General features: G+C 46.2%; 1 protein-coding gene across 1 annotated transcript; it reads right to left on the bottom strand.

The window, feature by feature from the left end:
• Positions 1-411: 411 nt before the first annotated feature.
• Positions 412-14,125, bottom strand: znf292b (zinc finger protein 292b). Its single transcript, XM_079180080.1, has 8 exons — positions 13,943-14,125; positions 9,784-9,938; positions 9,576-9,654; positions 9,111-9,246; positions 8,326-8,528; positions 7,850-7,986; positions 7,416-7,557; positions 412-7,017 (listed from the first exon to the last, which is right to left on the bottom strand). The coding sequence occupies exons 1-8, from the start codon at positions 14,105-14,107 to the stop codon at positions 808-810; spliced, it is 7,227 nt and encodes a 2,408-aa protein (XP_079036206.1). The 5' UTR covers positions 14,108-14,125; the 3' UTR covers positions 412-807.
• Positions 14,126-14,664: the final 539 nt, after the last annotated feature.

The raw sequence follows: 14,664 nt of genomic DNA, 5'->3' as shown, positions 1-14,664 counted from the left end.
CTCTCTCAACTACACAATGTTTTTATTGGGAGTTAACCCGAAGACGATGAATAGAAGCAGACACGTTGCTCCTCTGCATTACATTATGAGCAGGATGTTGCTCAGAGTTAACCAGTACTACACGGTAAAGCTTTGATTAAAAGGAAAGTTCAACATTTTGGGAAATACAGCACGTCTGAGTTCATGCGTAGCGCAGAAAATAAAGTGCTTTCAATTTGCTGATGATTTAATTAAAAGAAACTCATTTTAGTTCAGAACATGTAACTGCAGCGTAGAGCCCGTTAGTCTGTAATAATTAAAGATCTTCCACGATAAAAAGTTATTCCTAAAGTGCACGTAACAAAATGTAGAAAATGATGGAAAAACAAGTCAAACTGGTTGTAAAAAACTGTTGATTTAATAAGACTGCTGGTGGCAGCGGGTGACTATATAACCAACACACAATAATCAACATCTGAGAATCACGAGCTACACACAACAATACAATCCATTTCAAAGTTCGCCTCTACGTCCCACAGGGATTATTAAGACAGCAAAGAGCCCGCGTCACATCGTCGATGTCCAGGGAACTCTTTGAACGTCCATAAATAAAAACATGCTATATACTTTTTCATTAAAAAAAAGACAAAAAAATTGTACAGATAATACAGTATAATCCAAAACAACGTGTTTGATTTCTTTAATAGCCGGATGTGTAAAAACTATTTCACATGTCGGGCACCAGTCTGCAGCAGGTTCTACTCATTCTAGTCCTGAGGTTCTGCTTTACAAAAACTAAAATGAGGGAGTCACTTTTTCTTTCTTTTTTTACAATATCACTGTGGGTCGCGTGTCCTGCAGCTGTTTCAACATGAGGTCGGTGATACCCGAAAAGGCCCCGTCTATTATTATTTTGACCTTGCTGAGTGATTTCATGTTCTGCCGGTTGCTGAACCGGACGCACGTGTCTCTGGAGTTCAGACCCGACGTCTTTCTCCACGTTTCTGGGACGCCGACCTTCACGGTCAACGGGCGTTCACATTGATTCGACTGCTCCAGGAATTTCAGGAAAGACATTTCGAATCCCATCGGTTTGAAAGAGGCCAGCTGAGCGTTGTCGTCCTGCATTATCGCAGGACAAGAGGAGTCGGACTCGTCGTCCCGGCTGTACGCTACTTCCACCTTGGTCGTGCGTGGGATTTTCTTGCGTTTCACGGATTTTCCAACCAGTTTTCGCGGCCGTCCCCGTTTGCGTTTGACCACCACGGAGCCATCCGAGCTTTCATCGTTGGATAATTTGCTTTCGAACACTGTGGCGGGGGACCCTGGCGAGGTCCTCTTGCGCAGGACGGGCTTCTTATACCCATAAGCCCCTCCTTCCAGGCCGGCGTCTGACGTCAACTCGCTGTCCGACAGGTCGGACGTGTTTTCCGATTTGGAATCGTCGCTTCTGATGGAGCGGCACTTCTGCCTGGGGAACTTTTTGCAGAATATGAAGTGGCTCCTTTGCTGTTCCAGGTACTTTTCTGACAGTCCGTGCTCCAGGTAATGTTTTAATATGCTCCGCTCGGATCTCATGACTGAATCGCAGCCTTTAATCATACATGGGTATTGTTGAGGAACTTTCTTGGTGCACATTGAAGATGCCTCTACTTTAGATTTCAGGGAGGGTTTTCCATATTTAGTCCAGTGGTTGCTTTTCCCCTTGCTCACTCGCTTTGTGTCACTTGCCTTCTGGAGGATCTTTTTATTGCTCTCTATGTTTTCCTTCCCATTACTCGTCTTGGTAATTTGGTAATGCAAAGGCTTAGCGGTCGGTTTAATACTGTCTTCGTTTATCTGTTGATTATTTAGTTTGGTCTGGTACAGGTCCTCATGCTTCTTCATGAAATGTCTGAGCATGTTCGACTTTGTGGCGTACGTACGGTCACAGCCTTCGATTTCACACTTGAACGAGTTATTGAATTGATCCGCTTTGGCCAGCTTCATATCTTTATGCTGTTCTCTGACGTGTGCGATATACTTCCAGAAGGCGGTGAAGGAGGCCGTGCAACCTTGCTGGCTGCAAGCAAACCTGCCGAGCTTGATGCTGGACAAGAGGCTGCCGACCTTATCCAGGCTGAAACCGTGCAGCTGCAAGTAATGCTGCAAAAGGTTGGGGACTTCCTGGAAAACTCGGGAGCAGTCTTTGACTTGGCATCTGAACTCTGAAATGTGGGGGAGAACCACATCTGGCTCCTCCTCACTGTGGTCCGTCGCTTCATCCTGGTCGTCGCTCTGGTCCTGCTCTTTGTTCACCTCCAGGGCCGACAGAGCGGACTGGTGAACGGCCCGGTAGTGGAGGATCAGATTGTACTGGATGGTGAAGGCCGCCACGCAACCTTGATGAACGCAGCGATAGGGTCTGTACGGACTCATGGCGCCCCCCGAGTGGGCCTTCTTCTCTCTCGTCTTCTTGGTTATGTCTATGCTTGGCTTAACGGCCGCCTGCCCGTTGACGGCGGATTGTGTTTTGGGAGTCGGAGGCCCGTCGGCTTGAGCCGCGGCAGACAGAGCCTGGGTGAGAAGAGCTGACATTTCGGGCAAATGGGCATGAACTTGTTTGCCACCTGCACGCTGAGGATGAGACCACGGTTGTGCTGCTGACTGACCGGTTGACGTGGAGCTGTGGGCCTGCACCGGCGGCGTCATCGCTTGGTTGTGCATGGGAGCGGTTTGCAAGGGCTGAATGACTGTGGAGCGATTGTCATCTTGAAATTTCTGATTGGTTATGTCCAGGTTAGTGAGCGATACGAACGCCTGCGATGCATACTCTCGTTTTATCCCGTCTTGGAGCGAAGTGGGCGTCGGGGTCTGCGCTGCTGCAGATATAGATTTTTGTAGAGCAGCAGTTGCAGCAGCTTTGGCCTCTCTGCGCTTGAAATCCAGGTCTGCAAATTCTTTAGCCGATAACTTGTGAATGGACTGGTAGTGAGCGCGCAGGTTTGAGTTACGGGTGAATCTTTTGCTACATTTTTCACACTTGAAAGGAGCGTACTGACCGTACTTTTTCTTGACCACATTCACCATCTCAAGCGGGTAGTTGTGAGCTTTGGCGAGGTGTTTCCAAAGCGCTTCACTTGATATGGAACTAAATGGGCAGTTCTCACAGGCAAACGGCATGAGAAAGGCCTTTGGGAATACGGTTTGGCTTTGCGTGGGGACGTCACTTTGTTTCACGGGAGTGGACGTTTGTTCAGATAAGTCTCTGACTAAATCGAGCCTTTCAAATGCACTTTGAATTTCTGTCATCCACTGCTGCTGGCCGGCGGATAACTGACCGGGCTCAAGATCCGCATCGTTTGCCGGGACCTGTGCGGGGCTCGGGACCTCCTGCTTCGGGGTGGAGGTCTCTCTGAAACAGGTAAAGCTCTGTGTGTTCAGTTGTCCACAGTGGAGACCACTTTCAGGGGCAGCGGTGGAAGGATCTCCTTTGAGAATCTGAGAGAGAAGTGGGTCGGGAAACTCACTTCCAGCAAATGCATTGATGTGAGGCTGATAATGGGCCGTACCGAACGAATCGGCCTCTTGCTTCACCTGGATATTTTCTGTATGCTGTATGACGGAGCTCCCTGGCAAGCGTTCACCACCTAAATAGGGAACACAAGGGTTTTGGAACAATGGCAGGGGAGCAGGTGTGTTAACAAAAAGGTCGGACAAGTTGGATTCAGCCATGATCTGCTTAAGAATGTCATCGTTTGACTCACCGTTGCCATATACTGGCAAATTATCTTGTGAATAGTTAGGGGCGGGGTACTCTTTTGCAGCTGCTGAACCATTTGTTACCGACTGATGGGGCTTCTCCTGATAAACCGCAGGAGGACTGTAGGACGCCTGTGGCTGAGCGGCGTTAACCGTTTGCTCGGAGTTGAGAAGGTCAAGAAAGGAAGCGGGCAGGTCTGTGTTGAGCTCCGACTCGTCGTAGGGTTTACAGCTCACACGCTTGGACAAATGGCCTCCGAGGGATTTGGGACTATCAAATTGTCTATAACACCTGCAACAAACAAATTTGCCGTCTCTAAGAATAGCCGGCCATTTGGTCCTTCTGTTCTTTTTGGCTGGCTTTTGAATGTCAGGGTTGTTTACAGAGACTGCCGGGCCCTTTAGAGGTTGGTTGTTGATGTGCGTTTGGCTCGCGCTGACCGGAGAGGGAAAATGAGAGTGCATATTACTTTGCATTGATTTTGTTTTTTCTGGGGCCCTGGAACCGGAGACTAAACTGCTTTGCATCTGTGACGTATATGGCGGAATAAGGTCTTTTGCTTGTTGGGACGCTACCTTAGCACCGTCCATGTACGAGGGCACGACCGGCTGGGATCTATTTTGTGGCGACTGCAAGGAATCGACTCGCATGCTAGACGGATAGACTTGGGAAGAGCTACAGTTTTGCATTTGTTCGGTTCCACGAGCCGAGAGCCAAGTTTGACGGCCCGACACTTGGGACTGCGTAGTTATCGGAGTCGTGTCCCTTCCCAGCTGAGCGAGGCCAATGGGATTTGAAACGTTCTCCATCCGGACTGAAGCATTCTGGTTGTGGGCAGATAGGGAATGGGAATGTAGAGCAGAACAGTTTAACCGCACACCCATGTTAATATAAGGAGGCGACTGGATGACGTTCTGCCTCTGGACCGCATGAACTGGTACACCGCCGGCCGGCTGGTTCTGAACCGAGGCGGCCGGACCGAGAAGCCCAACAGATGACGCGCTCGGTGCCGGAGCGTAGGTGATCTTGATTTTAGTCCGAGCAACTTTCCACTGTTCGTAGAAATCCGAGTGGATGGTTTTCATGTGCTTGACCACGCTTCTGTAGGAGCTGTAGTGCCTCGTGCACGTTTCAAACGGGCAGTGGAAGCGCTCCCTGTGTCCCGGCGGGGGACCCGAGCTCGCCGAGGACGTCGCGGAGTTCTCCGATCTGTTCCCAGTCAGTGGCTGAGGGGTTACTGTTGGGGGGAGGGGTTGGGACATTGCTGGCTCTACGGAGTTCTGGGACGACGGTAATGTCAACGGGTTGCTGCTACTACACATGGGCCCTTGCGGCCCCGACAACGGTAAGTTGCAGTCGGAGTTGTAACTCGTCGATCCAGTATTACTGGGGAACATTTGTGGCAAGACACCGGTATTACAGCTATGTGACACGTTACCTAGATTAGCTTCAAACGGAGGTACTGGTTGATTCTGTTGGGGCGGTCTCATGTTATCAAAAGGATGAGCACCTGAAACACATCTGGGTCCGTTCGGATCTGAGAAGTGGGAATTCGCCGGCTGAATAACAGAACGATTTAAATTCTGTGTCCGACCGGTGATTGAGCAAGGCGGCTTTTCCGTTTCTTGCTTGACTCTGTATTGTCCGAAGGTTTCCACGGGCGGTTGAGGGGATTTCAGTAAGCTCTCGATGGACACCGGCGGCCTTCCGTTACTTGAATTACCGGCACTCTCGGGTTCCCGGGTTTCTTGTGAAGTCTCTTGTTTAACGGGAGCGTGATTAGAAAGCATTTGTTCAATGAGTGAAGGGCCGGGCTGCATATTTTGAGAGGCGTGTTCAGACGACGGGCTCTCCTCCTCCTGCGTGGCGTGCCCTTCCTGGTGCAAATCCAGCTGGGGCTGCGAATGGAAAACCTTTCCGCACTCCGCGACTTTACAAGTGAACGTTTTATAATGCTGGGCCTCGTGGTCGTACAGTTTGAAGGCCTCGTTGAAAATCTTGCCGCAGTTGGGAAACATGCATCTAGCTCTAAAAACAGAATGTGTTTTCCTGTGTAGAAAGAGTTCAGTGTTTGACAGGAAGCTCGCCTTGCAGGTCAACTGTATACATATGTAAGGCCTCACGCCGCAGTGGACCTGCAGGTGATCATTCAGGTGGGTGACGTTAATAAAGTGGCGGCGGCAGTACTGGCAAACGACCTTTTTGCTCTGCATTTCCAGGAAGGTCTTAGCTTCCTCGTTGTCCCCGTGACCTTTAACATGTGCGACCAGATTTCTGAAAAACTTGAAGCTCCTTCTGCACTTCCCAACCGGGCACACATTGTCATCGCTGTTGTCCGTGTTCCACCTGGCCACTTTGGCCGGAACGCTCCGCCTCAACCCCCGATTCTGACCCAAGGAGGCACCGTTTTGATGAACTTTGTTTTCCGTCTTTTGATGAACTTTGTTTTCCATCTTAGACTTCAGCGCCGCAATAACGGGGGCCGCCGTTTTGGGATCGGCCAACTTCTTGTTTGTCTTCATGGCGGTCAGCCTCTCCTTGCACGACAGTTTGACGTGCGACGTCACGTGGGGAAGCAACGTGTCTTTTGAGGTAAAGGATTGAGTACATATCGGGCAGCTGTACACGCCGCCGCTCAGATGAGTCTGTGCATGGCGTACGATCCTGTGGCCCAGAAACTCCTTGTCACACAGCACACAGTACTGCATGTACGCCTGCCAGTTCCTGAACCTGGCAGAGATTAAACCTTTCTCTCTCAGTTTCTTCATTTCTCTGTTCTTCTGTTTCTTGTCGGTTATATCGTTTAGTTCATAGGTGCCGCTGCTGACGTGGTCCGGGATATTCCTGAACCCCCCCTGGCTGAGGTAGTCTTCCTCTTCCTCGGGGTCCTCGGTATCATTCAGCAGGTCAATGGATGACACTATTGAAGCTTCCTCACCCATCAGAGCCAGACAGTGACGCTTCAGTGTCTTCCAGTCCCAGAACTCCGGGTCAAAAGGCCACTGGGTTTTAAAAACCAGCAGGAGCTCGCAGCGTAGCGAGTTGGGAACCGGCATACTCTCCTCCTCCACCTTCTGATCTGGTTCGTTGTAAAGAGTCTCCACAGCGTAGTAGGAATCCACCGTGGGCTCCAGGAGGAACTCTGTCAGCTGGCAGGCTCGCTTGACCTCCAGGTCGGTGGGAAGCAAGCAGGAAATAGTTTTACACACCGTGGCCTTGGTGTTTCCATCGTTCGATTCCAGTCGCAGAGCCCTGATGCACATTTCAATGCACACCGGCAGTCCAACGCTGTCAATCTATGGAGAAACAAAAAAGAGGAAGCCGATCACACGGAGCACCTGGGACCACAAATAATAAAGCAAAGCCCGTGTAACGAGGAGTCGTCTCAACAGCAGTGTTGTACGGTCTCTCTATAAAAAGGAGAATTTGTCAAAGAAGAAGAGAAGGTTGTGCATGTTGCCTACCAATAAGTAAACAGATACTTTCTCATCTCTTAATTTACAATGTTGTTAATTTATAAATAATGATGAATTAAAGCCACAGAACCGCCTTTCAAGCTTCCATGCAGTGAGTTCTGATACTGAAAAAAGATTTGCTTTAAACTGAAAAGTATTAGAGAAACTATGTTGAACAAGACGGTTGAGAATTAAAAGGGTGATGATAACTTGTTCTTGACAGCGGACTGTTTACTGACCTCTGATTGGATGACCTTAATGAGGAACAGGATGTGGTACACGGTTTTAGAAAGTAACGACATCCGGCGACATCGGTCGAGGAACGCTTGCTCCGACGGCTCCAATCTCTTCAACAGCTTGCTCCAGAACAGAGTGAGCTCCCTGGATAGAAGAAACGGAGTTCATTGGTCGTTCATTTGTCCGTGTTGTCTTAATATCTATTAAATCAATCTATTCACGCTCATACTGACCATCAGCCTTTAAATACTCCATTTATCAACGACACACAAGACACAGTGACACAAACACGGAAGAGAAGAGCGTTGTCAGCCGAGGACAAGTGGGCGTTAACGACGCCGCATACCGACTATGGGCTGAATGAACAACTTCGGTCTTTTCCTCACACTCTCCTCAAAAATGATAATCTTCTCCTCGTCGTCTTGTGATTTCTTACCAGGCACAGTACGTGTCTCCTTGGAGAAGCTGTCGGGTCAGGAAGGCCGAGCACAAGCTGAGCGCTGCCCTCTCGTCTCCGTCCGACTCCAGGTTGCAGATCATCTCCAACACGTCGCGGCAATCCTCCTTGGAAAGCTGCACAGACGGATGACATGTGCACAGTCAGCGGGTTTTATCTATCCCTTTTGAGGAAAACACCCACAAGCTCCATCATCTAATACTCATAAAGTAATAGGAGGCACCATGTGTGGTGTCTCTCAAATTGTTTTTAAGTGTAGTCTGCCATCGTGTGGCAGAGAAACGTATTACAGGAAAGTCCTGTACACAGTAGAACATCGTAACATAACACGGCAAAGTCTGACTGTTACTCAGGTCTGCCTGATTAAACTAATACCATACAAAGCTCCAGTGGGTGTGATTTTCTTGTACGTTTAAAAGCAACAACAAACAAACAAACTACGCAGCTCCACTCACCTCGTCCATCAGCTGGTCCTGATCTGAGGTAGCGCAGAGACAGACGAGGTACATCTGCTTGAACAGTCCCTTTCCCTGGAAGGCGCGACACTCGGAGCACACCTTGGCCAGCAGAGCAGCCTTCCCCTGCTGATCCTCCTTCATCAGCTGTCTCACTCTCATCTCACACAGCACCGGGCCCTCCTGCACCAGGAACTCCTCAACTGAAAAAACAGAAGGGATAATTCACATTTTATAAATAATCCTACCTGCTATTCACGGCTCTGTACGGCCACTCAGACTCTCTTGTGTGTGTCAGCACTCATCCTGTTGAGAAGACTGCTCATCTAAAAAGTAGTGATGACATTTTAAGATCTGTCTAGGGCTTTGTTTTTGAAGAGTTTTTGTAAATGTGCCGGTGAATAAAACGGCACCAGACACGTTTTGTTCTTACAGAACGCTGGCTCGGTGCCACAGCTCCTCACGAGGATTTATCGACTACTGGTCTGGATGTGAAAGGTGAAGGAGATGCGTCCTAATTTATGAAAATAGCTTTCACAGTACATCATGCTGCTCTGGATGTCTGTGTTCATCGACACTGAAATCAAGAACTTACTGTCATCTCCTGCATCCTCTGAGCCTGCTTAGAAAATGTTATTCTGCAGATCAGACTAAAAGCTAAAAGATCTTCCGTCTATCCCGGCTGATGTCATTCTAACCCCACAATAACTCTGGATATCTGTTACCATTAAAGAGAGAAATTACAAATGCCTGTTGGAAACGTGAGAACCAGCGCAGGAGCTCACCGTGTTCAGTCTGCAGGTCTTCCTCGGAGAGAAGGCCTCGCAGGACTCTGTGGGTCCAGACACCGTCACACTGGCCCAAAGCGGAGAGCTGGGACAGCTGGGTGACTCTGTTCTCCTGCAGCGCACTGTAAGCAAACTGAACACAAGAGGAAAGCTGCAGGACTTCAGAAGATAACATGCATAAAGTATCTAAAGTCCATTTAGTCAAACGTTTGAATTACAAATGTAAAACAGGGTTAATTAGTTAAACTAAAGTCAGATTTCCTCCTGTCAGACGACTTAATAACAGCGATTAATGCAGTTTGTGGAGATATTTCAACTCTTAGTTTGTTTAAGGACCAGAGCAGCGTGTACATAGCATCAATCCTGTTATTACATCAACAAAAGGAAGTGTTTTGTCATGTTTTAGTTCAGGTCTTGTATTTTAAATGATATTTTATATTTTAAATGAATCCTCGGTTATACCTGCACACATGACTTGAACTGCTTCCATAAGCCGTCGGGAACATCCGTCTTCAGTGAGAGCAGAAGCTCCACGAAACTCCTGCAAGACGATCAACAAAAACATAATATTGATCCGTGTCTGCACTTTAAACATGAAACTGATAGAATTACGGGGGGGTTAAGCTCCTATATCTCATCAGCGGTTAATCACATCAGTCATGGTACTCACAGTGAAAGCCTCTCAACCACAAGAGGAACATTTTCACACTGCAGCGAGAGGTATGGAGAGGCCTGGGCGTAGCTCAGCAGGGCAACTACGTACACTTCCACCAGCGCCAAGGGCTCTTCCTCTATCCTCCAGCGGCCCGCATACTCCAGCAGTGTCTACACAGAGAGAGAGAGAGAGAGAGAGAGAACCACGGTCACTCACCTAGTAAACTACAGGTCACAGAAATGCTGTTTGCAATGACAACTTTGAACCGGCATGTTGAAAATAGAAACCAAAGGTTGCATGTTAAAATCTCTGCAACAAAGATCGTTAGAACTTTAGTACTCGTACCGGTACTCGGCAAGTACTGTAGAGTAAATACTTGTACTTGGTGTGATGAGAAAACAAATACCTACTTCGCTTCCCAGCTTTAAAGCCTCCTCGACATTATGAACATCAACGCTGACCGTGGTCAGAAAAGCAGATGCAGTTTTGTGAGGCTGGACATTTTGCACGAAGGGAAGCGAGCCAAGAGAAGCTCTGTTTACAGAGCGCGCTCGCTGCTTCTCACATGTCTGAACTTCAGCCTACACACTCATGATCCTCCACACACAGCCTCTCACTCTGGGCTCTTTAACACCCAAGAGAGACCCGAGAGAGACCCGAGAGAGACCCGAGAGAGACCCGACATACGAGAACAAACTCGACTCAAAAGTCCATTTACAAAGCAAGCCATTGCAAAGTACAATGCCGTTCAGAAGATACTATTTGTACAAATGTAGTGTAATGGATTGTTTTTAAAAGATAAAATAAATTAGAACTTTATTAATCCCGAAGGAAATTCTTGTGATAGTTTCATTAATGATTAAAACAGAAGAATAAGTGTAAAAGAAATAGAAGTGACACCATAGCAACATAGAAGACAATAGCAACAAGAGGAAGGTAAACAAATAAAGTAAAGAAATTCAACTAAAGTAGAAAAGTCATATTGAGCGTGATATTAAGAGAGATATTGAAGGAGTGGTAGAAAGTCACACTGCACACAGATCAATAAAAATATTGCACATACAAATGAAATGTAATACTGCACGATGTTTAAAATAAGTACTACTGAACATGATATGGTATTATTGTTTTCCACCTAAGATGTTGAAGATGTGTTCGATCTAAATATCTTCATCCCATAAAAACAAAAACACACTACGGGAACATCAGAAGGAAAACATTGGGTTAAAAACAGGACGATCGTGGGGAGCAGCCAGGAAAGGTCCTGGAAGTAATCTGTGGACAAAGATCTGTTCCTCTCAGATGCATAGCGACCTAGCAGGGGTATTGGGGGTTTTTCCTTCACACCAGAGGAGCTGCTGCAGTTTTGGATTTGGTTGAAAGAAAACATCCTCTGATTAAGAGGCGTGCTTAACCCGCTCGTCTTCAGAGGCTCGGTGCTCTCAGCGCTCTGTTGACGTACTTACATGGATCAGTCTGCCTTCAGATAAATGTTCCACAGAACTGTCAGCTTTGAAAACTGTCTGTCAAGTTAGACAGACAGCTGCTTTTGTTTGAATATCAACATATTCTAACACCTAATTATCTAAGAGGCTGTTACACACAATCATTTCAGGAAACGGTGATGGTTGAGTGTTGTTTCTGGGTTCTCCATCAAGGACACAAACAAGTGGCTCAACTTCACTAATAATAAGTGACGTCCTGAGCCCACCCAAGCACATTTTAATGCATCGCTATGTGCTAAAATAACCATGAATAAACACTGAGCCTTCCCTGTACGACAATCCTACATTACAGCATTTCACTGCAATATACAAGTGTATGAAATAAGTGAGGGACCAGTTATTTGGGCACAGCGGTGCAGTTAACTCAGTGTTGTGATGATCCACTCTGTAGCACCACTGTACTGTCACAGGTGGACTGAGTGATGTCGTAGTTTGCGTGACACGGGCTGGGCGGGTGTTTCTGTTTCTCACATCGTCCAATCGTGGTTACTCGAGATCACAAACATTCCCCGGGGAGCGGCGGCGTGAAGATACGAAAGCATTCATTTGCAATGTCTCCTCTACTCAAACAACAGCGCGCTTCTCAAGCTGTGTGTAAGCACTTGTTGTGAAATTTCACACCCGTAAGTTCCGTTTAAGTTTATCATCTCATTTTTAATATCACCATCAAAATCATAGCCGTACCGTTCACAAAGGCACACAAAAGAACAGGTGACAGACTCTAGAGATGATCTTAGTTCTGTTAGTAAGTCAGTTTAACTTCAGTGTAACTTCACCCCCAGGTCTGAAACTAAGTCCTCCCACTGCACACCGGTCAAGGAGCTGAGAGACGACTTCATGCCCACCTCCCCTCGACTAAAGCCTCGACAAACATGACGACTACAGCAGCTCGGATAATATCTGTACGGCACGGGTCACTGAACTTGATGGAGTTACTTCATCAGACCACAGGAGAGAGACAAGAAATCCCCCCCCCCGCGGTCCCTCAGCCTCACTACCTGCTGCTCGGTTGCAGCGGTAGAAACTCAGATTCAGTGGCTGGAAAACAACTCAATGATTCATCGAGACACACTGCTGGTCATTAACGAGGATTCACCAGATGTTGTAATGTGCTTAAATCCCAGAAATGAGAGAAACGGCTTGTGATGTGCTGTGCTTGTAATAATACGCAGTGGGGACTGAAAAAGTTAAAACGATGGGCGCTGTGGGTAGAGGAGTAGAGCAGGAGTGTCTCGTTAGAGGCAGAATTCATACGTTTGGTTAGGAATGTTAATAATAACACCAGCATTGGTGTGCTTCATCCAAGTACAGTCATTCATTTAGTTTATAGCTTCAACAAATGAGTTGGTAAGCTCGTATTTAAGTGTCAAAATATAGAAATATGTTTAAACTCTTATTTTGTGAGTGATAAACTCGTTGTTTGCCTTCCTGTCTCAGTGTGTGTAAATAATGAAATAGTTGGTTTTGGGCTCATTTTGTTTCAAGAGTGCATTGTTACCACGACCACCATCACTCATACATATAATAATAATGAAACTAGAGGCAACAACACATCACATGAATCAACTTTTAAGCAAAAAACACATTTTCTGTCCTTTGTGAATACATTGTCTTAATAATTATGTTTTAACACCTGTGTACACATTATTTTTGGATTATCTAGCATATGCATTTTTCCTTCACAGCATCGAGTCTCACTTCTGGAGACAGAGGACATCATTTTTCCTCCAACCAAGAATAGGAATGGAGATGCTTTGAATGGAGATGCTTTGGTGCAGATCCGCCCTCCACACACTCTCTACACACTAACCACATCTCTTTAACAACTGCATTGTGCAGATGGCTTACTAATGGGGCACCGTGCAGGACTCGAGGGTTGCCTGGCTGTATATTTAGGATTGCTTTAGGGTGCAACTTTGGGTCAAAAAACGCCGTGTCGCTTCTGCAAAGCGTGCGTTTTATTTGGCACGTACACACAGCTAAATGCATCGGGGGGAGAAAAACTCAAATCCGTGCTGTTATCCTGTACAATCTCAACATATTCGGTGCATTTAAGGCAAAGAAGTCAACTTTATATTGACATTGTTGTTGACTGCGAAATGCATGGCACGGGCTACTACAAAACCTGTTAAATACAAGACAAATCCGATCTGCTAATGGACAATCAGGGAAATTATACTCACGGGCACGCGCATGTAGCCAAACATACCATGGCTAAGAGCTAACGTTGGCTAGCTGCAGTCGCACCGTTATGGCTGATTACTGGGAATAATTAATAGTATCACACCTTGGATACGTGCAGGTATTAGTCTGCTGGAACCAGTCGGTGACATACAACTATATATATGTAAAAGACTTTTAATATCAATTACATTAAGCTTAACTAACGTTACACCTCCTGCAGACACAGCTGTGAGCTAGCGTGTGCCATTAGCTAGCTGAGCTAGCGATGTCAGCGGACAGATTTGAATCATACGTATTCTGTTTGACCGATTATTCTGACGTTTGACCACTGCACATAGTTTAACTCTGTAACGTCAACCGTTGCATTGTTTAAAAAGCCAAACCTCTCACTGGGTTATCCGGTAGACCAGGACGTAACGTTATGTTACCGTTAACGTGAATGCTAGCTATGCTATCTCGTTAGCTACCGTTCAATATGAACTCACCCTACAAAACTCTTGGCAGTACTCGGAGGAGGATTGTGTTGGGGACTCTCTGCTGTCTTTAACCACCACGTCTTGCAGCTCTTGCAGCCGTTGTCTGAGTTCCCCGATAGTTTCACTGACACCGTTCTCAGGACTACGGTCCTGCTCGGCCTCCTCGTCCGCCATCTTCACACCCAGCTCCAGCGCGTACCACCACAGCGTAGCTACGTTCTGCAGCACGTGATGATGTGTACGTATGACGTAGTGACTGCAGAGGTCACTTCCGGATTAGTTTATAATATTGAAGAATGACACGACTTGAATGTACTTATTCCCTTATTCCTTTCCCCTGCATACACACACATGTATTTATATATATATATGTATATCAAAATATATATATTTTTTAATATATATATATATACTGTATATATTTATATTAAAAGCTCCCTGTACTCTGCTTGTTTATAAAATATATATGTAAAAAAAAAAATATATATATATATATTTATTTATTTATACATATATATATTTACATATATATATATATATATATATATTTTTTTTTTTACATATATATATATATTTTATAAACAAGCAGAGTACAGGGAGCTATCACTGTTTACAAATAAATAAAATTACACGGACATATAACACCGTATATAAGCGCAGAGTTCAGGGAACTAAACTATATATATATATATATATATATATATATACTGTAAACAAATCAATATTCAGTT

The sequence above is a fragment of the Pholis gunnellus genome, assembly GCF_910591455.1.
Source record: "Pholis gunnellus genome assembly, chromosome: 19".
NCBI lineage: Eukaryota > Metazoa > Chordata > Actinopteri > Perciformes > Pholidae > Pholis > Pholis gunnellus.
This window is presented reverse-complemented; position numbering and strand designations above follow the sequence as displayed.

Excerpts from the sequence above, each read along its gene's own strand:
- znf292b (XM_079180080.1), bottom strand. The coding sequence starts at position 14,107 with ATGGCGGACGAGGAGGCCGAGCAGGACCGTAGTCCTGAGAACGGTGTC. Across the intron at positions 8,529-9,110 it reads AGACCTGCAGACTGAACACG|TTGAGGAGTTCCTGGTGCAG; the intron begins GTGAGCTCCTGC and ends CTGTTTTTTCAG. Across the intron at positions 7,018-7,415 it reads TTAAGGTCATCCAATCAGAG|ATTGACAGCGTTGGACTGCC; the intron begins GTCAGTAAACAG and ends GTTTCTCCATAG.